This window comes from Aquarana catesbeiana, linkage group LG02 (genome assembly GCF_042186555.1).
Source record: "Aquarana catesbeiana isolate 2022-GZ linkage group LG02, ASM4218655v1, whole genome shotgun sequence".
NCBI classification, from domain to species: Eukaryota; Metazoa; Chordata; class Amphibia; order Anura; family Ranidae; genus Aquarana; species Aquarana catesbeiana.
The window spans coordinates 592,339,196-592,367,155 of record NC_133325.1 but is presented as its reverse complement, the minus strand read 5'-3'; the positions used below and the strand labels follow the sequence as shown (position 1 = coordinate 592,367,155).

Below are 27,960 nucleotides of genomic sequence, written 5' to 3'. Positions count from 1 at the left end.
AAAATCAAAACATTTATTTTGTTAATTTCTATTTTTTAGGGTCTACCTGTGCAGTTTCTTCGCTGTCCCTCACAGCGCCTCTTAGATCGAATAATACGACGTTACACTGAAGTGTTTGATGCTTGCAGTGTGTACATGACACACCTAACTGACAAGGATAAAATGAGACTGCTTTACACACTTTCTGTGAATGCTCATCCCATTGTCTTACAGGTAATTATTAGATGATCTTTTCTTGGCAGAGTGGTATAAAAGTATTGCTCATAAAAAAGTGGAAGTAGTTTTTGTAATATTAAACCCAATTCAGCCTTTTATTTTTCTTGGTTAGAGAATTAAAGCTGGCACCTAAATTCTATGGACAATGGCCCAATTTTTCCTGGCTTTCATTTTCATAAATGTTTCAGGGGTAGGCAACCTCAAAGTGGGGGGAGATCTACCTAATCAACATCGGAGAAGACAAAAATTACAGGCCACGGTATCGCCTCCTCACACCTGATTGAAACCTCTAATTGCCATATTACCATATCGTAATCACATGCATTGCACAGCAATTATGGGTTTAAATCAGGTAGCGAGGAGGCAACATATTGCCTCCTTACCACCTGTCAAACACACTCGGATCCCTTTTCACAGGAGCAGCAGTGCTGATGCACTTGTGAATTGGAAGACAGAAAAGCGCCTTTAGGTGTAATATTTATTTAGCAAGGAGTAACAGTAATGACAATTAAAAACTCACAAGATGGAGGGAAAAATAAGGCTCATCTGTGGAGATACGTTTTTACCGATGGAGTAGATGTGAACCACGCCAGTCCAAGTGTGCAGTGACTGTTCTGTGACAGGAAGAGATGTCGGCTAATTCTGTGTCATTCCGGGTGAAAAGGATGGAAGGCAGCGATGTCCTGCGATGTCCATTCATTTTCATGGCACAGAGGGACCCGGAAAATAGAAAAGAAAAAACAAACCACCGCCTCGATGGGAGGTGTTCCGCCGACCCCCGTCTGACGTCATGTACCGTCAGAGGTGGGGCGGGGTTACCTGGTGTCAGCGGGTTGCCCTGCCCTTGCCTATATAAGAGCTGTCACAGCGAAAAGACAGCAGTCGGCGGGACGCTTCCCATGGAGGCAGAGTACTTTGTGGGGGGGGGGGTTTCTATTTTTCGGGTCCGTCGGTGCCCTAATTAAAGATAGATGGACATCGCGGGATGCTATTAAAAAAAAAAAAAAAAAAACAGTGTCCCACGATGTCTATCCATCTTCAATCACAGCACTGACGGACCCAAAAAATAGAAAGAAAAAACCCCAAAAGTACTCCCACTCCCAGTACACCCACCGACTGCTGTCTTTTCATTGTGACAGCTCTTATATAGGCAAGGGGCCACCCGCTGAACCAGTTGACCCCTCCCCCCGATGGCACATGATGTCAGAAGGGGCGGGGTCACTCGGTTACATCACTGGATGGCCCCACCCTTGCCTATATAACAGTTGTCACAGCCAAGAGACAGCAGTCGGCAAGACGCCTCCTGGAGGAGGTTTGTTTTTTCTTTTCTATTTTCAGGGTCCAGTGCCATGAAGATGAATGGACATTGCAGGACACTTTGTTGGGTTTTTTGTTTTTTTTTAATAAAAGAATCGTCAAAAACTCCTGTCGTTTTTACTTTTTTGACACTTTTTTTGGTGAATGAGTAGGGGTACAATGTACTCGATACCCATTCACATGGGGGGGGTGGAATCTGGGGGTCAGATTCCGATAAGCCCCCCACCCGCAGACCCCCACAACCACTGGGCAAGGGTTGTGGGGATGAGGCCCTTGTCCTCATCAACATGGGGACAAGGGGCTTTGGGGGTGACTCCAAAGCACCCTCCCCATGTTGAGGGCATGTGGCCTGGTACGGTTCAGGAGGGGGGGCGCCCTCTCGTTCCCCCCTTTTCCTGCGGCCTGCCAGGTTGCATGCTCGGATAAGGGTCTGGTATGGATTTTGGGGGAACCTAACCCCATTTTAAAAAAAAATTGGTACGGAGTTCCCCTTAAAATCCATACCAGACCTGAAGGGCCTGGTATGGATTTTGGGGGGACCCCCGCAGCATTTTTTTAAAAATTTTGGCGTGGAGTTCCCCTTAATAGCCATACCAGACCCAAAGGGCCTGGTATGGACCGGGGGGGGGAACCCACGCTGTTTTTTTTATGTATATTGCCTGGATCCGGCAATACATTACGGCCGCTAGAAATTTTAAATTACGTTTTTTTCTTTAGAAATTTCATTTTTCTACGGTACTGTTATAAACATGGGAAAGATGCGTTACTTTACAGGCAAACTAAGGGGACCCCCAGGCACGATATTTAAAGGAATATTTCATTTTTATTGTTTCATTTAAAGCATTATTAAAATCACTGCTCCTGAAAAAACGGCCATTTTAAAAAATGTTTTTTACATTGTTACATGTCCCCTGTGGCAGTACCTGGGTCCTCAAACACTTTTTATGCCAATAACTTGCATATAAGCCTTTAAAATTAACACTTTTGATTTTTCACATTCCTTGTCCCATAGACTTTAAAGTGGTGCCGAAATTATACTTTTTAAATAAAAATACCCCTATAATATACAAGCTTAATGTATTCTAGTAAAGTTAGTCTGTAAACTAAGGTCTGCTTTGTTAGTTTATAGCAGTAGTTTGTTATTTTATAAACTTACAGCAGGCCGTGGCCATCTTAAGTCTGGGCATCTGAAGCCAGACTGTATTTCTTCCTGGATCTCATCCTTGCAGATCTCGCACATGCTCAGTGCAGCACAAGCAGTGTATTAGGTTTCAGGTCAGGTTTCCATAGCAACGGCAGTGTCAGAGGAAGTTGCCGCCCCTTCCCAGAAGGCACTGCAAACAGGAAATGATGCGATGGGCTGCGGCCAGGAAGGAGGAAGTGAAAAATGAATACAGCAGATATACAGTAAGTGCTGAGAAAAAAAAAAAAATATATCCAATTCATTTACAGTGCACAGTTTAGTGAGGGATGCTGAAGAGTTGTAAAAGTGGGTGGAACTCCACTTTAATGGTGTTTGCATGTACAGGGGGCTGAAGGACATTTGTCTTAACGCCCGCACAGACAACAACAGCTCATCCCTAATGGAAGACATTAATGTTTTAGTTTTAAAAGATATCTTTAAAAATACTCAGGAAAGGAAAACCTCTGAACTACAAATAATAACTCTTAACACAGATTAAAGATAATGAGTTCAGCAATTAAGAGTTTGTAACATGTAATAGATTAATAGATGAGACACAGTCAATAAACTTGGTGGGAAAGCTAATTAGGAAATGGGCAATTATAACACCTAAATAACATATTATCAACAGAATTTAACCCTGTACAGAGTCTATGGCTACAGGCCAAAAAGGGTAGAGGAATGACTAGGCTCCTGTCATACCTCTCTCTTTATTCTCTTGACACCACAGTCCCAGCGATGTAAAAACTCTAAATTCATACTAAACAAACACTCTAGAGTCCTTGATTACTGTATGGGCCTGAGAAGGCACCTATTGTTCTTATACCCTTGGGGGGGGGGGTATTCTGTAGTCCTTGGAAGAGGAAGGCTTGGAGGAAGGCTTGAGTCTTCAGCTAGATCTTTAAGATGTGCACAATGTGTCCTGGCAAAAACAAGATGTCTAGATTCCCTCAGTGTGGATTTAAAGTGTAACAAGGGTCCCCTCGTAAACTTGGTGGTGTGAATAAGGCAACGGTGACTGCATGCAGTGTCCTTTGGTGTAAAAGAAATGGTCAAGTGCCGCTCACAAATCCCAGCGACCTTCTGTGTTTAAGAGTGACATAAGGGCTCCGCAGCAGGCCTCTACAGAGTCTGGCTCAAGGGACAGCGCTCGACCCCGCGTTGCACTGTGCTACCTTCCACCTGGATCGGCCACATTCCATAACCCACTCACAACTATCTAGACAATACAAAGCCCACTATCTATCTCATGAAAGCATAATTGGCCAATTATTAAAAATACACACATCCATGGCAGCTGCAGGGAAGTTATATAAACAACCTCCTCTCCCAAAAGAAAAACAAACATTTATTAGCACATTTTTATTTGAATGTATGTGCCCCAAGGGGGGGTACAATATGTGTCAGCAAAATCATTAACGTTGTACGAGTGCCTCCTCCAATTATGGGATGATATTTTATAGCTCCTGGCTGAATGTTGCAGAAAATCCCTTAGAAAGGGATTCCATGGTGAATTATAATCCAGAGCTAGATAGAATCAAATCTTATACAAAATCCGTCAAAAGACCTTCTCCTGGATATGTAAAAAGATCCAAACCACATGTGATCAGTGTTGCCCCTGTGTGGCCAACACTGTTTGGACCGTGATGTGAGATCTTCCCAGCTGAGGGTGATGCAATGGGCCACTGCATGTGGTTAGTAGCCTATGAAGACCATAAGGGTATCCTATGTGGGATCAGTCCTTATGTATCCAGCTTGAAATGAGAGTGAAGCGATGGCTTATATGGTAAGCGTAAAATACAAATACAGCTGGAAAACCCCCAGGGAGGAATGTCCTTGTTATCACATATAGTGCTCATACATACCTCCCAAGTGTCCCGGATTGGGTGGGACTTTCCCGCATTTCAATCTTTGATCCGCGGTCCCGGTGTACAGGGACTTTGTCCTGCATTACTCCATTGCTGACAGCCTAGCAGGATATGCAACAGTGTGAACATCCATACAGCCCAGCCAGGGATTGGTGGGCAAGCCAGGGGAGTACGGCTGCAGTGAGAGGGAGAGTGAGTGTAGCTGTCAAATTGAAGCTCTGATGTCATGGATGGGCAGGGCCAATGTGCAGGCTACTTTGTCCCCTGCATAGATAAAACAGCCGGCGTTTATACACTGCTGGCCAGGGAAGAAGGTATCTAGGGGCATGACCAATTGTAACTACTATATGTGCACCCACACAAGTTTATTATACACTGCTGTGGGTGCACCGACAGTAATTACAATTGGTTCTGCCCCTGCCACCTTCTTCCCTGGCCAGCAATGTATAAACGCCAGCTGTTTTCTTTATGTGTGGAACAAAGGGCGAAGCTCCGCATATTAGCCCCGCCCATTCCCAACATCAGAGCTTAGATTTGACAGCTGCACTCGCTCTCATTGCGGCCGTACGCCTGCTGGCTTTCCCACCAGTCCCTGGCTGTGCTGGGTGGATGTTTACACTGCTGCATGTCCTGCTAGGCTGCACTCATTTATTATCCACCTACTGCCACCATTCTCGCCTCGGCTCCTGTATGTTGGTAATCAAGATTTTAGAAGATAAGTGTGCTATGTTTAATTAATTGGTGTATTTGCAGTTTAACTAATTCCTGAACCTAGCACTCTGTACAGCACACTCCTGAACCTTGCACTCTTTACAACGCACTCCTGAACCTTGCACTCTTTACAACGCACTCCTGAACCTTGCACTCTGTACAACGTACTCCTAAACCTTGCACTCTGTACATATTGCATTCCTGAACCTTGCACTCTGAACAAAATGCACTCTTGAACCTTGAGCCTTGTACCTGCTGAACCTTGCACTCTGTATGAAATGCACCCCTGAACCCTGCACTTTGTACGTAACGCATTCCTGAACCTTGCACTCTGTATGAAATGCACCCCTGAACCTTGCACCTTGTATGTAACACATTCCTGAACCTGGCACTTTGTACGTAACGCATTCCTGAACCTTGCACCTTGTACATAACGCATTCCTGAACTAGCACTATGTACAAAACGCACTCCTGAATCCTTCCACACTTAGCACTATGTACATAACGCACTCTTCCACAGTTTGTGCAAAATCATTTGTAATGGAAGCTTTTTATTTTTTTTTAATGATTGTACTGGGGTCTGTGCCCTTGAGACTCCAGCTTGTAGCCCAGCAATCAAAGCTTTTTTCATAAGCACAAGCAAGCATGTTTTTTTTTTAAACCACACCCCTTCAGCTCCTCCCACTCTTAAGCATTTGTACACACCCATTTTGCTATGCTATGCACGCCACAGGTCACTTCCTCCCTCAAGTGTCCCTCATTCTGAAGTTTAAAAGTTGGGAGGTATGCTCTTATGGTACATTAGCAAGCGTCTGCTGTCCTTCCTTAATTGGCAAATTAATCACATTTGAAACTTCTCCAATGGTGTGATATGTGGTTTATCATTGCCCAGTGTGGGAGCCATCCGTATGATTTGAAAATAAACCAAAAGCTATTCAACACTCAACGAAAGTGTCCTTAGCCATTCATGTGGATCTTGAAAAGTCCAAACTGTATTTGTGGTAGTAAAGGTGTATCAGTCCATATCCAGGATAGCAGCAGTCCCTTAAAGAGGAAGTAAAGGCAGGGAAAAAAAAACACACCCTGTAAGCCAAAGGTATAATGAGCTAGTAGGCATTGCCTACTAACTCATTATGAATAACTTACCTGAGATGGAAGCCCCCGAAGCGACCCTCGTTCTTCTCCTTCATCGCCGCCATCTATCCCGAAGTGACTTCCGGGCAGGGGCGTTGCTAGGTCTAAAAAAGATCTGGGGCTAGAGCCCATAGCAGCGAAGTAAAGAAAGTCATACTCTTGGGCGGGCATACACATGTATATAATATACGTGTGTGTGTTATATATATATATATATATATATATATATATATATATATATTGTTACATATCTGAGTGTGGATCCCATGGTTTGTTGTTATTGATTGATTTGGTCCCCAGAGAGCCCCCCTTCTTGCATCAGGGTCCCCAGAGAGCCCCCCTTCTTGCATCGGGGTCCCCAGAGAGCCCCCCTTCTTGCATCGGGGTCCCCAGGGAGCCCCCCTTCTTGCATCGGGGTCCCCAGAGAGCCCCCCCTTCTTGCATCGGGGTCCCAAGAGAGCTCCCCCTTCTTGCATTGGGGTCCCCAGAGAGCCCCCCTTCTTACATCGGGGTCCCCAGAGAGCCCCCCTACTTACTTCTGGGTCCCCAGAGAGTTCTTCCTTACATCAATCATCCTAGTCCTCTGGTCTTCCTGTTGGGTGCTGTGTTCTGCCCACATCCTAATCCTCTGGTCTCCCTGCAGAGTGTTGTGTTCTGCCCACCTAGTCCTCTGGTCTCTTCTTGTCTCCTTGCAGGCTGGAGGGAGAAGAACACACTCTCTTCTCTCCAGCTATCTTGCCACACTCAGACAGGTGGCAACCCTAGACTCGGGGCTATGGGCCCCAGATTCGGGGCTATAGCCCCAATAGCCACCCCCTAGAGACGCCACTGCTTCCGGGTATCGCAGCTCCGGCGCTGTGACTGGCCGGAGCCGTGATGACGTCACTCCCGCGCATGCGCGAGGGAGCCGCCACTAACGGCATGATCGCCGTTACCAGTGGTATGCTCAGTGCGCCTGCGCGACGCTGTCTACGGCGCATGCGCCGTAGACATCGGTGCCAGTCTTTTGCAAATATATCCTAAACCGTGTAGGTTTAGGAGATATTTGTTGCACCTACAGGTAAGTCTTAATCTAGGCTTACCTGTAGGTAAATGTGGTCCCAGAGGGTTTACAACCACTTTAAAGGAATGGAGAAGGTAGGAGAGGAGGTGTCCCAAAAGCTGGCTGCATGGGGCCAAGCTGGAAGCCTGTCCTGTTTCGCTGGACACACCGGCTGCTTCAGGGGCAACTGTCACCTTTTCATGTGAGGGATGTCATTAAATAGTCCTAACATAATTTCCTTAATTTAAGTTCTTTTCATTCCTTCCCCCCTTTTTTCCTCCCTTCCCCCAGCAGAGTTATTGTGTTCTCTGGAGGGGGGGAGGGGGGGGGGTACAGGGAGCTGTTCCACTAATCGCAAGCCCAAAAATACGACATGCTGGTTGTACCGATGAATTGACTTATAGGCAATCAGCCTGCCCATAGATGGTTTGAATCTCAGCTGGTCCCTGCTAAATCATCTATGGCCACCAATACAAGTCCTGTCTACTGTACTATCACTGATAATTAGATTTTAGATAAAAGATAATAACCAGGTAAGTCAAAAATCCTCATTTTGAAGTTTTCAGGGCTTGTTCGCACCAGCAGAGTGCACTAGAGCATGGCTGCTGATATATGATACGAAGGCAGCGGTGTCAATGTGCATCCCACAGTAACCCCTTTGTTGTTAAATTTTTATTGAACTGTCACAAAGTGACATTTCATTCAGTTCTGTTGGCCACACGAGGTAGATTGTGTCACACTATGCTGCACTAAAAAACAAACACTTTTTTCAGTGCGCATCATCAAAGCGTGATGTTGTAATCTGTCACTATAGGGAACAAGGTTTTTTGCTTTGTCTATGCATTGAGATTGCATTGGGCAAGGTTGACCAGCACAGCCCAATGCATCTGGTCTGAACAGGCGCTTGCTAGCATTTCCGACACTTTGATATTGAAACTAAATTAAAAATGTACACATTAAAGTGTATGTAAACCCTCACCCTGTAAAACAACCGTTCAGTTTAAAATAAAAATTAAAGGAAAAACATGTTTATAGATATAAAAACCCTTATCAATACCTTCCCCCGCCTTTTTTATAAGTGATCACATCCCCTCTGTTCTCAGCTGCATAAGGAGCTCAGGGAGGGGACACAGCAGTATACTTGTTATCCTAGTGAATGGCTTGCAGGGGGAAGGCGCCTGTCAGGCCAAGCCAGATCATTGACGCTGTGCTCTCATACCTAATGGTCAGTTTTTTGGTAGGAAAGCAGAGGGACTGGCAGGAACACCAGGTATTTCACATAATGGAAGCAATACAAAGAGAACAGGATACTTTTTCATACAAGTACATGGTACAACAGGCACATATCAGCAATATGAAATGTTGGGCTTACATATTCTTTAACCTTTTGTTCCTTAAATATTATCCTTAGAATATTTTATTATTGTTGTTTTAGATTTTTCCTGGAGCAGAGGGATGGCCTTTCCCAAAGTATTTAGGGTCGTGTGGGCGCCTGTTTGTGAGCACAAGTTCCCATCCACTAATTTCCCTCAACGACTCAGCTCCTGAAATAGCAGCGGACCTGGTATACCAACTTCTTCAAACCATACACCATTTGAGCAACAATGACTTGAATTACTTCTTTTATTTTACACAAATTGACGGAAGCACATTTGGAACATTTAGTGATGGGCGTTTATTTGTTAGAGATACCAGTAGTCTTGGCATCATCGACTTGCAAAATGGTAAAAAACAAAACAAAAAAAACCTTAGTGATCTATATACTATACTATACTATACACTATAAAGTACATTTATGCAAGTATAGAAAATACATGTTGACCTTGCCAGAGTTTCAGTGTCCTTGTAACATAATTTTGCACTAAACTGGAATTTCATACAATGTTATCAGATTTTCCAGCTATCTGTAAACTAAACTACCCCTTGTTCCTATGTAAAAGGGATGTGTAGAGGGGAGGTGTGTATAGTCCAAATTAGGAGAGCAACCTAGGCTGACAACATCCTCCATGGGTAAAGCACGGTAAGTGACTGTTGCCACCATAGGAAGGGTAATCAGGTGAAAATAAAGGGGAAAAAAGTCTGAAAAAAAAAAGACAAATTCAGCCACCACATCTAAAGACTGGTAAGCTGCAACATATTACCTTTGTCATTTTCAGTTTGAATATGATTTTAAGTCTTTATTCAGAGCCTGAGGAAATATATAAAAACTATATCTTTCTTTGGAGAAACATGGAGGCTGCCATTGTTGACCTTTCACTGAGAAAAATACTAGCTACTTGAACATGCTGACCCTCTTGCTTCACCAATGTGAGCCTCTGATCCAGAAAAAGTATGCAGATAATGGCTTTTGGCTTTTCTAAACTGCATAATTGCTCTGTGATAGGGATTCAGAATATGAGAACCCTTCAGAAACCATTTTCAAGCTTATTTCAACTATTTAATCTTTTAATTTATTTTAAATTTCACATACAATTTTTTTTCATTGAAGATATGCTGCTTTAGTTATATGTCTAGCCTTTCCTTTCTCTGTATTTAATTTGCTGCCTGGGATATTATATATCATGCTTTTTTATGCATAAAGTTTTTGTTATTCGTCCTTGTTCTGGGTCCAAGCTGATCCACCACATATATACAGTGCCTTAAAAAAGTATTCATACTCCTTGAAATTTTCCACATTTTGTCATGGTTCAACTAAAAACGTAAATGTATTTTATTGGGATTTTATGTGATAGACCAACACAAAGTGGCACATAATTGTGAAGGTTTTCAAATTTTTTTTACAAATATGTGAAAAGTGTGGCATGCATTGGTATTCAGCCCCCCTGAGTCAATACTTTGTAGATCCACCTTTCGCTGCATTTACAGCTGCAAATCTTTTTGGGGAGGTTTCTACCAGCTTTGCACATATAGGGAGTGACATTTCTAAGGACACATTTTTGCCCATTCTTCTTTGCAAAATAGCTCAAGCTCTGTCAGATTGGATGGAGAGCGTCTGTGAACAGCAATTTTCAAGTCTTGCCACAGATTCTCAATTGGATTTCGGTCTGGGCTTTAAGTGGGCCATTCTAACACATGACTATTCTTAGTTCTAAACCATTCCATTGCAGCTCTGGCTGTATGTTTAGGGTCATTGTCCTGCTGGAAGGTGAACCTCTTCCCCAGTCTCAAGTCTTTTGCAGACTCTAACCGGTTTTCTTCTAAGATTGCCATGTATTTGGCTTCATCCATCTTCCCAACAACTCTGACCAGCTTCCCTGTCCCTGCTGAAGAAAAGCATCCCCACAACATGATGCTGCCACCACCATGTTTCATGGTGTGTTCAGGATTATGTGCAGTGTTATTTTTCTGCCACACATAGCGTTTTGCTTTCAGGCCAAAAAGTAAAATTTAGGTCTCATCTGAGTCTGCCAAATCACCTTCTTCCACATGTTTGTTGTGTCCCCCACATGGCTTCTCGCAAACTTCAAACTGGACTTCTTATGGCTTTCTTTCAACAATGGCTTTCTTCTTCCCACTCTTCCATAAAGGCTAGATTTGTGGAGTGTACAACTAATAGTTGTCCTGTGGGCAGATTCTCCCACCTGAGCTGTGGATCTCTGCAGCTCCTCCAAAGTTACCATGAGCCTCTTGGCTGCTTCTCTGATTAATGCTCTCCTTGATGGACCTGTCAGTTTAGGTGGATGCCCGTGTCTTGGTAGGTTTGCAGTTGTGCAATACTCTTTCCATTTTTGGATGATGGATTGAACAGTGCTCTGTGAGATGATCAAAGCTTGGGATATTGTTTTATAACCTAACCCTGCTTTAAACGTCTCCAGATCTTTATACCTGACCTGTCAGATGTGTTCCTTGGCCTTCATGATGCTGTTGGTTCACTAAGGTTCTCTAACAAACCACTGAGGGCTTCACAGAACAGCTGCATTTATACTGAGATTAAATTACACACAGGTGGACTCTACTAATTAGGTGACTTCTGAAGTTAATTGGGTCACGTAGATTTTAGTTAGGGGTATCAGAGTAAAAGGGGTTGAATACAAATGCACGCCACTCTTTTCACATATTTATTTGTAAAAAAATTTGAAAACCATTTATCATTTTCCTTCCACTGCACAATTATGTGCCACTTTGTGTTGGTCTATCACATAAAATCCCAATAAAATCCTTTTATGTTTTTAGTTGCAAACTGTGGAAAATGTCAAGGGGTATGAATACTTTTTCAAAGCAGTGTGTGTGTGTGTGTGTGTGTGTGTGTGTGTGTGTGTGTGTGTGTGTGTGTGTGTGTGTGTGTGTGTGTGTGTATGTGTGTGTGTGTGTAAAATATATATATATAATCAGTATCTCACAAAAGTGAGTACACACCTCACATTTTTGTAAATATTTTATTATATTTTTTCATGTGACAACACTGAAGAAATGACACTTTGCTACAATGTAAAGTAGTGAGTGAACAGATATATAACATATATATATATATATATATGTATAACTGTACATTTGCTGTCCCCTCAAAATAACTCGACACACTGGAAGAGGACTCCAGTGGCAACCTGTGAAGCTCTGGTGAACTCCATGCTCAAGAGGGTTAAGGCAGTGCTGGAAAATAATGGTGGCCACGCAAAATATTGACACTTTGGGCCCAATTTGGACATCTTCACTTAGGGGTGTACTCACTTTTGTTGTCAGCGTTTTAGACATTAATGGCTGTGTGTTGAGTTATTTTGAGGGGACAGTAAATTTACACTGTTATACAAGCTGTACACTCACTACTTTACATTGTAGCAAAGTGTAATTTCTTCAGTGTTGTCACATGAAAAGATATAATAAAATATATATAAATATATATATATATATATATATATATATATATATATATATATATATATATATATATATATATATAAATAAAATATATATATGTATATATAAATAAAATATATATATGTATACACACACACAATATATATATATACAATATATATATGCCCCTTCGTCCACTACACTCGAGACTTGACATTGGAGGGTACACAGTCCTAAAACAGATAGCTACACCCACAAACGCATCAGCATATGACATCATCAACCAAGACCAGAACCTCCAGCTGCTTCACTACACTGCCTTTCATTCCCCCCCAATGCTAACCCTACTGCCACCTGGATTCCAGCAGATTCCTGGAATCACTCTGCATACACCAGCTGCTTCACTGGTGAACTCTGCTGATCGGTTCTGTTCCTTTTGGGTTCCTTGTCCTCTTCCAGCCGGGACTGAAGGATTATGTTCACTGCTGTCTTTCCTGTATCTTGCAGTGAGTGCATACATGCTTTTTGCATTAATAATAAAGCTACACTTAGATGGTGGCACCCTCTTCTTTTTGTTTGACTCCGGCTCTGTTAGGTTCTTTGGGAGAAGGTCTGGGCAGTTATGTCTCAGAATTTCGGTCTTGTGGTTTCACAGTCAATTGCTCTTTCATGTGACTCCCATGTTTTTAACCACTTCAATACCAGGCACTTAGACACCTTCCTGCCCAGGCCAATTTTCAGCTTTCAGCGCTGTCGCAATTTGAATGACAATTGCGTGGTCGTACAACACTTTACCCAAACAAATTTTTTATCATTTTGTTCCCACAAATAGAGCTTTCTTTTGGTGGTATTTGATCACCTCTGTGGTTTTTATTTTTTGCGCAACAAATAAAAAAACCTATAATTTAGAAAAAAACAAGTTTTTCTTTGTTTCTGTTAAAAATGTTTGTAAATAAGTACGTTTTCTTCTTCAATGACGGGCACTGATATGGCTGCACTGATGGGCACCGATGAGGTGGCACCAATGAGGTGGCACTGATAGGCGGCACTGATGGGCACTGATAGGTGCCACTGATGGGCACTTATAGGTGGCACTGGTATGCAGCACTGATGGGCACTCATAGGTGGCACTGATGGGCACTCATAGGCGGCACTGATGGGCACTTGTAGGTGGAATTGATGGGTACTTATGGTGGCACTGATGGGTACTTATGGGTGGCACTGATAGGTGGCATGGATGGGCACTGATAGGTGGGCACTGATGGGCATGGACGGGCACTGACAGGTGGCACCGATGGACACTGATGGGTGGCACTGATGACACTGATTGGTGGCACTGATGACACTGATGGGTGGCATTGCTGGGCATCACTGATATATAATGGTGCCAGTCAGTGCCCATTTGTGGGCACTGATTGGCACAGATCGGGCATAATTTGCACATGTGGATGGCCATGGGGTACATACCTGGCCATCCGCATGTTGCCCCCTTCCCTGGTGGTCCTGGTGGCTTCCCTGGTGGTCTAGTGTGGGCATCTAAGGGGGCCGCACTGATAAACAATCAGCACAGACCCCCCCTGTCAGGAGAGCCACCGATCGGCTCTCCTCTACTCGCGTCTGTCAGACGTAAGTGAGGAAAAGCCGATCAACGGCTTTTCTTATTGACATCGTGATCAGCTGTGATTGGACACGGCTGATCACGTGGTAAAGAGCCTCCGCCGGAGGCTCTTTACCAAGATCAGGGAAGCGGTGTGTCAGACTGACACACTGCTCCACCGATAGCCGCGATGCGCGCCCCCACGGGCGCGCAGCGGCTATTATCCTGCTGGACGTCATATGACGCCCAGTCAGGATAACTGAACCACCGCCCGGCCGTCATTCTGCTATAGGCCAGGCGAGAAGTGGTTAAGAAATATAAGCAGACCTAAACCCTCTATCTCCTTAATGCTTAAAGCATAGTTGCCAACATTGTAAAAAAATTTCTAGGGACACTTTTTTGGCTGTATGCGGAGTCTTATAATTAGGGGCGGGGCATGCATTTGTAGGCATGACATAGCAAAAAAAGAAAAGCACACCGAGTGGAAAAATGGGCATGGTTTACATGGAATAGTGAGCGTGGCTTATATGGACGTGGTTCAAATGGAGGTGTGGTTAGAGTCTGAGATGAATGAGAGATGGAGAAAGAAAGGGGAAAAGAGGGAGGGAGAGGGAAAGAAGGAGGGAAGGAGAGAGAAGGAAGGAAAGAGGGATGGAGGTACATCAGGCCCAGATCCTACACCACAATAGAAATGTGTATTCCAGAGTTTAACAAATCAGCAGATAAAGATACTCCAAACACCTGGTGTTAGCGCTTCAATCATGCCAGCACCATGGTTGCTGTGGTGTCAGGATGATTGAAGCGCATTATTACTATTATTACATTGTAATATAGAATTAACTCATTCAACTCACCATAATCCAGAATCAGTGGGACCCCTGAGCGTGTCACCTGCCACGTTGCCTGCCACCAGATGCCATTAGGTGCCCCTAGCAGAGTCCGTCCTTACATCAGGTGCCCCCAGCAGAGTCCATCCTTACATCAGGCAATGCCAGCGCAGTCCCTCCTTACACCAGGCAATCCCAGCTCAGTCCTTCCTTACACCAGGCAATCCCAGCGGAGTCCCTCCTTACACCAGGCAATCCCAGCGGAGTCCCTCCTTACACCAGGCATTCCCAGCAGAGTCCCTCCTTACACCAGGCAAGCCCAGCGCAGTCCCTCCTTACACCAGGCAATCCCAGCGCAGTCCCTCCTTACACCAGGCAATCCCAGCAGAGACCCTCCTTACACCAGGCATTCCCAGCGGAGTCCCTTCATACATCAGGTGTCCCCCAGTGGAGCCCCTCTCTCATCAGGTGTCCCCCAGTGGAGCCCCCCTCTCATCAGGTGTCCCCCAGTGAAGCCCCCCTCTCATCAGGTGTCCCCCAGAGGAGTCCCCCTCATCAGGTGTCCCCCAGTGAAGCCCCCCTCTCATTAGGTGTCCCCCAGCAGCAGAGACTCTCTACGGCGCCATTACAGAAAAACAGATCGCACAGGCAGTCAGTGGAACAAAATAGGCGGGTGGCTGCCAATAGAAATTGAGCTGAGGCGCCGCCCACCCCTTCCAAAATCAGGTGGTCACAGACAGACCGGCATCGGAGCGGGAGGTGGGCGATGCCGCAGCTCAATTTCTATTGGCAGCCACTTGGCTTCTTGTTCTAGTCTTTTAGTCTTCAGGAAAATGGTGGCTGGCGGAGACAATGTCTCCACCGGCCGCAGACCTATAGCGGTGGCGGCGAAAATTCGGGAATACAAGAATTTCCCGGGAATCGCGAAATTCGGGAAAGGAATCTAAATCCCGGGAATGTCCCGAGAAATTCGGGACAGTTGGTAAGTATGTTAAAGTGTTACTAAAGCCAGGACCCTGCATTCACTATATCTGGTCTCCCACAGTACGCAGAACATGGAAATGCAATTTTAGTAAATATAAACTGCTAAATACATTTTCTCATCAGCAGTTAGAGCAGTCTTGTGACTTCTATCGGTGTCCAGCCAAGCACCGGTTAAAGCTTGTAGGAGGAGTTTTCTGACTGTCCTATGAGACTGCGGGACCCCCGACCATCTGTCTGGACAGTGTTCATTGGCCCTGTGCTGATCACATGCACTCTCCCAAGAAAACCAAACTGAGCATGTGCAGCCTGACTCTATAGACTGTGTTATCAGGAAATTATCAAGGGACAGTGGAAGAAGGGGAGGATCAGAGAAGCCAGGATCAAACAGCCTTTTTACACAATGTGGAGGATTAACCTCTTGCTTTACTGCATATACAGACTGATTTTACTGTTGTGGGTTTAGTAACACTTTAAAGTCTAAGGCCCCTTTCACACATGCGAACCGTTCAGATCCGCCTGTCAGTTTTTCAGGCGGATCTGAACGGTCGCTCCATACAGCTCTATGGAGCATCGGATGTCAGCGGTGACATGTCACCGCTGACATATGTTCCGCCCTGATCCAATCCGCTCCACAAAATCCAGATGGATGGATGTCCTATTTACCATCCGTCTGGCGGATCGTATTGGATGAAAACGGACAAGCAGTCTGTAATCATCCGATCCCCCCATAGGGGATAGCGGTTTCTCTGACAGGTCTGTCCCTGCACAGAGTGCAGAGACGGACTTGTCATCCGCCGGCTCAGTGGGGATCAACGGAGCGATCCCCGCTGAACAAGCGGAGTAGTAAAAATGGACAGCCCCGTGTGAAAGGGGCCTTATACTCTGCACGTGGAAAACTACACAGGTCCCCTTTAAGAGATGGCTTAGAGTGATTATTGAGATCATGGGAAATAAACAGTGAATGTATAAATGATGGGATCAATATGAATCCTTTTATACCGTATATAAAAATTCTGTTTTTATACTATGATTTCTATGATAATTTCTGATGTGGTGTATGTGGAAACTATGGGCTAGCTGAAATTTACACATTCCGTTATTATGAACCCTTTCAAGTCAAGGGCTTATCAAAACCTTTGAGACCAAACTAAAGTTCTATTATCCACCGATTCACTATAACTTAACTTTCTTGCACTCCGAAATGATTTTCATAGTTTCTGCTAGAGTTTGTGTTTCCCTTTCATTTCATAGAAGAGTAGTGGCAGAAAAAAGACCAAGTGGTTCACCGAGCTGGGCTCAGTTTTTTTTTCCTTTGTCTGAGTATAGATCTTTATTTGTCCCACTCTTTGAATACACTTATTGTTTACTGATTCACCACCTTTGCTGGAAGTTCATTCCAAGCATCCCCTACTCTTGTGACAAAATAATATATTTTAAGGTTAGTTTTAAACTTTCCTCTGCTAGTTTGAGGTCATATCCCTGTGTTCTTGATTTTAGTTTCATATTGAAAATACTGCCCTCCTGAACCCTATTCACACCCTTATTTAAAAAGTTTTATCATGTCTCCCCTTCCCCTTCTTTCATCAAAACTATAGATATTAACTTCCTGAAGTCTCGGCTGAAATGCTTTATCCCCCAGTACTTTGTTCCCATCTCTGGACTTGTTCTATCCTTTCAATATCTTTTTATACATTAGGTCTCCAGGACTAAACTCTTTAGTCCTGCATAAGTTTCACGTTTCAACTAGAAACTTACCCAGGTTTTTCTCTCTTTGTTTCTGGTGGACAAATGGAGCAGTGGAGAAAAGAAGGAATGGTAAGTGTTAGTAGAGTTTGGAGCTGACATTAAAGCGGAGTTCCACCCTAAAGTGGAACTTCTGCTCATCGGATTCCTCCCCCCCTCCGGTGTCACAATTGGCACCTTTCAGGGGGGAGGGGGGTGCAGATACCTGTATAATACAGGTATCTGCACCCACTTCCGGGTATAGCTAGCCGCAGCTAGCCGCAGACTCCCCGCCCACCCCCGTTGTGTTGTGGGAAATACACAGTTCCCACAACACAACGGGAACCAGTGTAGATGCGCAGCGCGACTCGCGCATGCGCAGTAGGGAACCGGGCAGTGAAGCCGCAACGCTTCACTTCCTGATTCCCTCAGTGAGAATGGCGGCGGCAGCACCCGAGGATCGAGGGACGGCTCGGTCTCGGGTGCCGACATCGCTGGACCCCGGGACAGGTAAGTGTCCTTATTTTAAAAGTCAGCAGCTGCAGTATTTGCAGCTGCTGACATCTAAAATTTTTTTTTTTAGTGAAACTCCGCTTTAAGGTAAAGCTTCCAATACAGCTGCAAATTGGAAAAATTTGAATGAAAAACCTGTTACAAACAATACTGCTCCAGTGATAAACCACTCTGCCAGGATCTGCTAGCACTGCCTTCCTCCGTGTTACATTGATCTGACATGATCATTCACCTGAACAGTGTATTCTTATTTCTGGCAGGCTAGCTACCTAAAATGCTAAGGCCTCATACACAGAGGGCATTAGAAAAAAGAGCTGAAAAGCCACTACTAACGCCAGGAAAAAGCGGCTGTAAAAAAGCCCTGTGTGCATGGGGACTAAAGGTTGAATTTTAGCTGCATTGCTACTTCTAAGAGCCTACATCAAGTCAAATTCTTTTTTATTTTTTGCTTTGAAGAGACCTGAGAATAATAAAAAAAAATGTTTTAAAAGGAGTTGTAAAGGCAGAAGGTTTTTTTATCTTAATGCATTCTATGCATTAAGATAAAAAACCTTCTGTGTGTAGCAGCCCCCCCCCCCCCAGCACCCCCCAATTACCTACCTGATCTCCTCTCTCCAGCAATATCCATGATCCCCTCAGCCATCCAGTACACTCCTCCTGATTGGCTAAGACAGAGCAGCAGTGCTATTGGCTCCTCCTGTGGCTGTCAATCAAAGTCAGTCAGCCAATCAGAGGGGAGAGGGGGGGCCAGGTCAGAGGTTCCGTGCCTGAATGGATACACGGAACTCTGACTCGGCTTGGGTGACAACTTGTAACAAGCTGCTGGCTGAGGGGCACTCAAAGGAGTGAGGGGCTAGGAACAGCAAAGAGGGACCCCAGAAGAGGAGGATCTGGGCTGCTCTGTGCAAAACCAACTGCACAGAGGAGGTAAGTATAACATAACATGTTTATTTTTATTTATTTTTTAAAGCGAGCCTTACAATCACTTTAAGCTTTTTTTGCTGTCTATTAAAGAGATTTTAGCTTTCTTCCTGTGCCTGAAGAAGCAGGGCAAAAAAAGAGGAGCTATTTTCATTAGAAAAGGAGACTCATGCAATAATAATAACCCGACAAAGGTTTCTTCTCTTTTCTTTATTATTTTATTTTATTTTATTTTATTGTTTGTCAGGTCATTGTCTTTCAAAGGTTTCAGAACTTCCCCCTATTTACAGCAGTGTTTTGTTGCAGCCTGCATCCTCACTGGAGAGACTTCCTATTATATAAGCATTTGGTTTCCATTGTTTTTGATTTAATTTCTTGATCACTGTGGTGACATCATTCTAGAAATGACAGAAGATTACCGGTTGTTTGCAATGGATTGCACATCAGTATCGTTCTGCCTTACTGAATAATCTTGATTAGATTTTTTATAGAATTTACATACAATAGAATTACTTTGCTGTCAGTATTGTTAATATATCTGCATCCTAATGCATTATTGACTTTATTTTTTTTTTAGAAAAATCAGACAGAGACAGAAACATTGAAGAAACCGATTTATTTAGCTGCTTATCATCTGACTGTCCACCAATATTATCATCTTGCTCCAACATAACTGAGAGGCAGAATCTTATTTTGGTGTGCAAAAACATTCTCCCATATTTATTATCAGGGAAGTTTCCCGGTTCCACTCAGCAAGAAATCGACAAGTTTATTGGAGTCTGTTCAAACAATCTCATCAATGACCTGGAGGCATGGAAAATATCTGAGAAACTAATGAACATCTTGAGGCCATGGAGAGCATGTGATCCACGATTTGCATACAGATATCCAGAGTGTAAATATAGTTGACACTAAATGCTAAGCAAGATGTGTTATATGTTATAGTACAAAGTGTGATTTTGGAAGCAGTAGGAGTAACAACATGGGCAATTTATACGTTGAGTCATTAAGTTTTCTATAGTACATAAGGTAGAAGACATACTGCATAGTAACCTCATTTGGAATTAACAAAATTTGTGGTTTGCCCATGCAGTGGCAAAGCAACAGATTTGCTTTAAAGACGGCCCCATCAACATGTTATATTAACCTTTCCTTTTCTTCCCCAATACTTCAATTGGCTAGTGAGATCAAGAAGAATTACCCAGTACTTGTGAGCATAGGGAGTAGGGATGGGCCGAACACCCCCCGGTTCAGTTTGCACCAGAACATGCGAACAGGCAAAAAATTTGTGTGAACATGCAAACCCTATTAAAGTCTATGGGATAAGAACATGAAAAATCAAAAGTGCTCATTTTAAAGGCTTAAATAGAAGTTATTGCCATAAAAAGTGTATGGGGACCCGGGTACTGCCCTAGGGGACATGTATCAATGCAATTTTTTTTTTTAAAAACAATTGTTTTTTCAGGAGCAGTGATTTTAATGATGCTTAAAGTGAAATAATAAAAATGAAATATTCCTTTAAATATCGTGTCTGTGGGTTCCCCTTAATCTGCCTGTAAAGTGGCGCATCTGTGCAACTTGTAGAACAGTGCCGCAGCAATAATGACATTTCTAAAGGAAAAAATGTAATTTAAGCTTGCGGATGTAATGTATTGCCAGAACCCAGCAATATAGATGAAAAATCTATGAAAAAAACGGGTTCCCCCCCCCCAGTCTATACCAGGTCCTTCAGTTCTGGCATGGATTTTAAGGTGAAGTTTTTTTTAAAAATTGGCGTGGGGTCCCCCCTAAAATCCATACCAGACCCTTATCCAAGCATGCAGCCTGGAGGTCAGGATAGAGGGGAGAAGAGTGAGTGCCTCCCCTCCTGAACCATACCAGGCAACATGCCCTCAACATGGGGGGTGGGTGCTTTGTAGCAGGGGGGCTCTGTGCCCCCCCACCGCAAAGCACCTTGTCCCCGTCTGCAGGCAGGGGGGCTTATTGGAATGTGGAAACCCCCTTTAACAAGCTGGCCCCAGATCCCGGCCACCCCTATGTGAATGGGTATCAGGTACATTGTACCCCTACTTTTTGCTTTGACAGCTCTTATATAGGCAAGGGAGGTGCCACCCACTGATGTTACCAGATGACCCCGCCTCCTCTGACATCACATGACGTCAGAAGGGGTGGGGTCACTCGGTTACATCACAGGGTGGCCCCGCCAATGCCTATATAAACAGCAGTCAAAGCCAACAGACAGTAGTCTGTTTTTTTACATTTTTGGATACATTCTCCACTGTATTATATATATATATAGTACACTGATGGCACTATATACTTTCCACTGTATTAAATATATTACACTGACTGCACTATATACTCTGAACTGTATTATATATACTACACTAACTGCACTATATAGTAGGGAGCTGAGGGGGAGTGACAGATCAAAACCATCACCAGGGGACAAACAGTGGGCAGACATAGCATGGGTGGGAGTGTTTAAACCTAAAGGTCTCACCACATAGTTAATTTGTAAATGTCAGCTGTAACATAAATTTTGGTGAATCAATATCGTAGATTACACAAAGTGGACATACAAATTGTATAACTGAGTATATAAATAAATATGTACAGTGGGGACGGAAAGTATTCAGACCCCCTTAAATTTTTCACTCTGTTATATTGCAGCCATTTGCTAAAATCAAATAAAAAGTTCATTTTTTTCCTTATTAATGTACACACAGCACCCCATATTGACAGAAAAACACACACTTGTTGACATTTTTGCAGATTTATTAAAAAAGAAAAACTGAAATATCACATGGTCCTAAGTATTCAGACCCTTTGCTGTGGCACTCATATATTTAACTCAGGTCCTGCCCATTTCCTCTGATCGTCCTTGAGATTGCTCTACACCTTCATTTGATTCCAGCTGTGTTTGATTATACTGATTGGACTTGATTAGGAAAGCCACACACCTGTCTATATAAGACCTTACAGCTCACAGTGCATGTCAGAGCAAATGAGAATCATGAGGTTAAAAGAACTGCTCAGAGACAGAATTGTGCAAGGCACAGATCTGGCCAAGGTTACAAAAAAATTTCTGCTGCACTTAAGGTTCCTAAGAGCACAGTGGCCTCCATAATCCTTAAATGGAAGACGTTTGGGGCGACCAGAACCCTTCCTAGAGCTGGCCGTCCGGCCAAACTGAGCTATCGGGGGAGAAAAGCCTTGGTGAGAGAGAGGTAAAGAAGAACCCAAAGATCACTGTGGCTGGCTCCAGAGATGCAGTCGGGAGATGCGAGAAAGGTGTAGAAAGTCAACCATCACTGCAGCCCTCCACCAGTCGGGGCTTTATGGCAGAATGGCCCGACGGAAGCCTCTCCTCAGTGCAAGACACATGAAAGCCCACATGGAGTTTGCAAAAAAAACACCTGAAAGACTCCAAGATGGTGAGAAATAAGATTCTTAGGTCTGATGAGACCAAGATAGAACTTTTTGGCCTTCATTCTAGGCGGTATGTGTGGAGAAAACCAGGCACTGCTCATCACCTGTCCAATACAGTCCCAACAGAGAAGCATGGTGGTGGCAGCATCATGCTATGGGGGTGTTTTTCAGCTGCAGGGACAGGACGACTGGTTGCAATCGAGGGAAAGATTAATGCAGTAAAGTACAGGGATATCCTGGACGAAAACCTTCTCCAGAGTGCTCAGGACTTCAGATTGGGCCGAAGGTTTACCTTCCAACAAGACAATGACCCTAAGCACACAGCTAAAATAACGAAAGCTTGGCTTCACAACAACTCTGTGACTGTTCTTGAATGGCCCAGCCAGAGCCCTGACTTAAACCCAATTGAGCATCTCTGGAGAGATCTAAAAATGGCTGTCCACCAACGTTTACCATCCAACCTGACAGAACTGGAGAGGATCTGCAAGGAGGAATGGCAGAGGATCCCCAAATCCAGGTGTGAAAAACTTGTTGCATCTTTCCCAAAAAGACTCATGGCTGTATTAGATCAAAAGGGTGCTTCTACTAAATACTGAGCAAAGGGTCTGAATACTTAGGACCGACCATGTGATATTTCAGTTTTTCTTTTTTAATAAATCTGCAAAAATGTCAACAATTCTGTGTTTTTCTGTCAATATGGGGTGCTATGTGTACATTAATAAAGAAAAAAATGAACTTAAATGATTTTAGCAAATGGCTGCAATATAACAAAGAGTGAAAAATTTAAGGGGGTCTGAATACTTTCCATCCCCACTGTATATGCACCAACCTAACGATGGAGCCGGACATGGAGACCCAGGGGTAGATGTAAGGGAATGTGGGAAAAGTGCAGAAACCAAAAAAGGATATCTAGGAAAACAATCCCTAGAGCAAAAGGAAAGGGACGGTTACAATATGTGCCAACAAAATATGTATATCTGTATGAGAGAGACCCAATGTCAGGCATGAAAGTGCTAAAGTATAGGAAATGAGTGTACTTGCGGAGGATAATAGCTGCAAACGGCAGAATCAGCTGTCCCAAGTGGAGTGAAAAACAAGGAATGAGGGAATCCCAGTCATATCCGCCCTCCAATTTGGATCCCCGGAGGGGTCCGGCGAACTGCACCCCCCACCATGTAGGGATGGCAGGGCACACTGGCACGTGGCGTCAGCTGCCGAGTGGAGGGTGCGCATGTGCAGATGGCCATCTTGGATGACACACTACACCCAAACGGGATGACGCCACAGCGTGGATGTCACCCGATGGGTGTAGTAACATGGCGCTGATATGCAGGTAGCCCCACCCATCCCGAGGGGCGGGGGGACAGCAGGAGATGTGTGAACCTCCCTTGTAAACATATCGCAGCTCCCAAACCAAAAACAAAGCACAGCTGGCACCAAAGGGAACGCATGAGGGGCCATGGCAAATATAATAATCACTGGTCGGTGCAATAATTGGGGCTGAAACAAGTATGTGAGTAAATTAAATGTTATATAACGTGGCCAAGGGCGGCAACAGACCAGGTTTGGGCTAAATGGGTGTCTTCTATCTGGGTTCAATGCAGAAAAGAGGAAAGGTCTGGTGTCACCACTGATACACCTCCATCCCTATACATAGCAAATACACAGAGGGTCGCCCTGGGACTTTAAATGAGGTGGTCACAGTAGGCCAAAATAACAGCAGTAAATACAGTAAAACCATTTATTCAAGAAGTAATGTACATACATGCATGATGGTAGACAGTAAAATAGCCAATAAAATATTGCATGTGATAAAAGTAACATTGGTACATGTAGATATAATACAGTAGGCACAGGCATCAAATCCGAAGCATTTCATGAGATGTAGCTCGATTCCTCAGGGGTAGATGAATGTGTGATGTATCTAAATTGAACACAAAGATGTGTGTGACACAGTGATAGCCATTGAAGCAAATGGTGAAAGGGGCTCAGGGGTATGGAACCCCATACTCACCAATCTGCAGAGCCAAAGTGCCAAATTGCTGTATCCCAAGAGGTGGCAGCGACAAGTGTATGGCATGGGAGCTGAGGGGGAGAGACCGTTCAAAACCATAACCAGAGGACAAACGGAGGGCAGACATGGCATAGGTGGGAGTGTTTAACCCTGAAGGTTTCACATAGTTCATTTGAAACTTCAGCTGTAACCAAAATTTTGGTGAATCAATATCGTAGATTACACAAAGTGGACATACAAATTGTATAATTAAGTATATAAACAGGGAGGGGAGGCGCTGACCTGAGTGTAATATTAAAATGATGACTTTAATAGGATAAGATTGAAAACACTTACAAGACGATAGAAGATGCATGCTCGTCAAAGTAAAGTGCAGTCTTGGCATTCCACATGGCTCTGTGGGTCTCACCGCTGTTCCGGGTAGCTGGAGAGGATTGAGCAGCTGGCTGAAATTTATCACAGTGTTTCTCCAGGAGCAAAGGAACCAAGCAGCTCCACACAGACCACAGATGTCACTGGCGTCTGATTGGACCTAGGCAGGGCTGGAATCTTGTCAATTAGGGCTACAGTGATGCAAGGCTATGCGCTCGGAGCTGACTGCTCCTTCTATTGGCCTGCTGCCCTTTAGAGGAGAACAGCTATATATACACAATGGAGAGTATGTGGGTGTGGCCGTGGAACTGGAACTTCCAGCAGACCAATCAGTAAGCAATAAATTATAGCAAGGGGCAAGGTGAAGCAGGGGTTAACAGTCTTGGATTGACAAAAAAAAAAAATAGATAGATAGATAGATAGATAGATAGATAGATAGATAGATAGATAAAAAATTTTAAAAAAATATATAGACATATATATCTATCTATATATATACAGCTTGTACAGCTTGTATAACAGTGTAAACTTGCTGTCCCCTCAAATTAACGACCGCTTCACACAGATATACTGTGGCAGAAGGGCACGTACAGGCAAATTAACTTACCTGTACGTTGCCCTTTAAGAAGCAGCTTGTGGGCGCGCACACGCCCGCCGCTAGCTCCGTGACTGTGATCGCGGGTCCCTTGCTGAGGAGGGAGGAGTCTTGTGGTGACAAGGTGTGTGAGGAGAGGTTGAAGATTTTGATAGTCTTTGCATTTTTTATCAAAATCTTCAACCTCTCCTCACACACCTTGTCGCCACAAGACTCCTCCCTCCTCAGCAAGGGTCTCACCTTTGCACCCATCACCCACCCCAACCCATTCACATTATTCAAAGATCTAAACAAATTCATCATGGATCTCACAGTGAAGAGGTTTTACAAAATATAATCTGCAAAAAACCTGCATCTCCCAGAAGTTGGCAAAGAACCCCCATGCCAGGATACCCCACTGCTAGATCTCAGTGATCTTTCTATCATCAATGACCTGGTAGAACTTTATGATGAGAGCCATTTCTTAGAATTGGATTGGATCACTCAGCATTTACCTACATCCCCCCAGTTCAACATACCCACTTCAAACCAAAATCAATATTCAACCCAGTACACAAAAAAGATCCCTACTACACACCTTTTATCAGGTGGTGTATGCAGACCTCATCAAGATGTGCCAAACCAACTCGAACTCCAAGAAAATATCCAACCTATCCAAGGCTGAACGAACAGCACTAGACACTCTGGCCAACAACAAGGATATCATCATTAAAGCTGCAGACAAGGGTGGAGGTATTGTAATTCTAAATAAAATGGATTACATAAAGGAATCCCTAAGACTGTTGTCAGATACCAACACCTACTCTAAGTTAACTCAGGACCCTCTGCCCCGCTTCACTCAGGAAGCTACCACATTAGCCAATACAGCCCTCCAGGAAGATATTATTTCCAAACCACAGTTCTACTTTCTCATTAAAAGTTTTTACAAACGGCCCATCGTTGCTTCAATGGAAAGTGTCACCATTGGCTTTTCCATGTATGTGGATCACTTCTTAAAACCTATGGCACAGAATCTTCCATCATACATCAGAGACGGTACACATCTACTGGACATGTTATCATTCTACTCCTGGGAACCCACGTACATATGGGCATCCCTGGATGTCACCTTCCTTTACACATCCATTCCCCATGATGTAGGTCTGATGGCAGTAGAACACTTCCTATCCACCGATCCACTTATCAACCTACGACAAGCCCACTTCATACTTTTTTAAACTTTATTTCTTTATTCACAAATTTCGTAATTTTTACACAATGTATCAAAGCAGACATTTCCTCCAGAGCCCAACCTCACTCCCCCATATTTTCCACCCCCCCATAAAAGCAATAAGTGTAATATCGACTATACACATGTTGAATATTGCCTGTGTGGGGAGGTCGTCCAGCAGGAGGACGTATCTAGAGATCAGTTTGAGTCTTAATTCGCAACTAGGGATGAGCCGAACACCCCCCGGTTCGGTTTGCACCAGAACCTGCGCACGGACCAAAAATTCGCACAAACGTTAGAACCCGATTGACGTCTATGGGACTCGAACGTTCAAAATCAAAAGTGCTCATTTTAAAGGCTAATTTGCATGGTATTGTCCTAAAAAGGGTTTGGGGACCCGGGTCCTGCCCCAGGGGACATGTATCAATGCAAAAAAAAACTTTTAAAAACGTCTGTTTTTTCGGGAGAAGTGATTTTAATAATGCTTAAAGTAAAAAAAAAAAAAAATTGAAATATTCCTTTAAATATCGTACCTGGGGGGTGTCTATAGTATGCCTGTAAAGTGGCACGTGTTTCCCGTGCTTAGAACAGTCCCTGCACAAAATGTCATTTTTAAAGGAAAAAAAGTAATTTAAAACTGCTTACGGCTTTAATGTAAAGTCGGGTCCTGGCAATATGGATGAAAATCAGTGAGACAAACGGCATGGGTACCCCCCAGTCCATTACCAGGCTCTTTGGGTCTTGTATGGATATTAAGGGGAACCTCACACCCAAATTAAAAAAGGAAACAGCAGTATACAGGTTCTGTACTCTGAACAGCAGTATACAGGTGGTGCAAACAAGACAGGGACTGTAGATTTGTTGTTAAGTAGAATCTGTTTGTAATTTTGAACTGGTACATTTTTAACGTGTTTAGCTCCAGCCAAAAAATCTATTTTAAGCTTTTTGGAAAACATAGGGAAGGGTTATCACCCCTGTGACATTTGTTTTGCTGTCTGTGCTCCTCTTCAGAAGATTTCACCTCACTTTTTGTCCCAATGACAAATGTTTTTTGAAAATTTGGGGTTTTTTGTGAAACAAGGATTGGTGATAAAGCATCAGTGGAAAGGAGAAATGTTTTTCCCATATTAACTCTTACAGGAGAGAATTACCCTTCCTAGGGGTAGATTTCATCTCACTTCCTGTTGTCTCCTTCCGTTTGCAAGTAGGAGTCGTTTGTAAGTTGGATGTTTGAAAGTAGGGGCCTGCCCTATATACTCAGCAGAAATTTGGGCCTTATGTGTTGTTGTGGCCACAACACTGTAAGCCCTCACAGGGCCCTGCTGTGAAATATTAGATCAAGAATTGTAATTACATTCCCCTGTTGAACAGTGGCAGAAAAATTGGGCCTTTGGTGGTGGTGGTGGTGCTGGTGCCACAACACTAAGTCCTCACTCACTCTTGGTGGGCGCAGAAACGGGCCCTGCTGTGAAATATTAGATCAAGAATTGTAATTACATGCCCCTGTT

At 43.8% G+C, this 27,960-nt stretch overlaps 1 protein-coding gene across 1 annotated transcript in view; it reads left to right on the top strand.

Annotated features, from left to right (window-relative positions):
• DIPK2B (divergent protein kinase domain 2B) overlaps positions 1-20,888 on the top strand; it is a 175,327-nt gene extending 154,439 nt beyond the window's left edge. Inside the window, exons 3-5 of the mRNA XM_073616269.1 lie at positions 40-213; positions 8,907-9,195; positions 19,407-20,888. Of these exons, the coding sequence (XP_073472370.1) occupies positions 40-213; positions 8,907-9,195; positions 19,407-19,738 (795 nt within the window). The 3' untranslated portion in view covers positions 19,739-20,888. The remainder of the gene's footprint in view (positions 1-39; positions 214-8,906; positions 9,196-19,406) is intronic.
• The last annotated feature ends 7,072 nt before the right edge of the window (positions 20,889-27,960 follow it).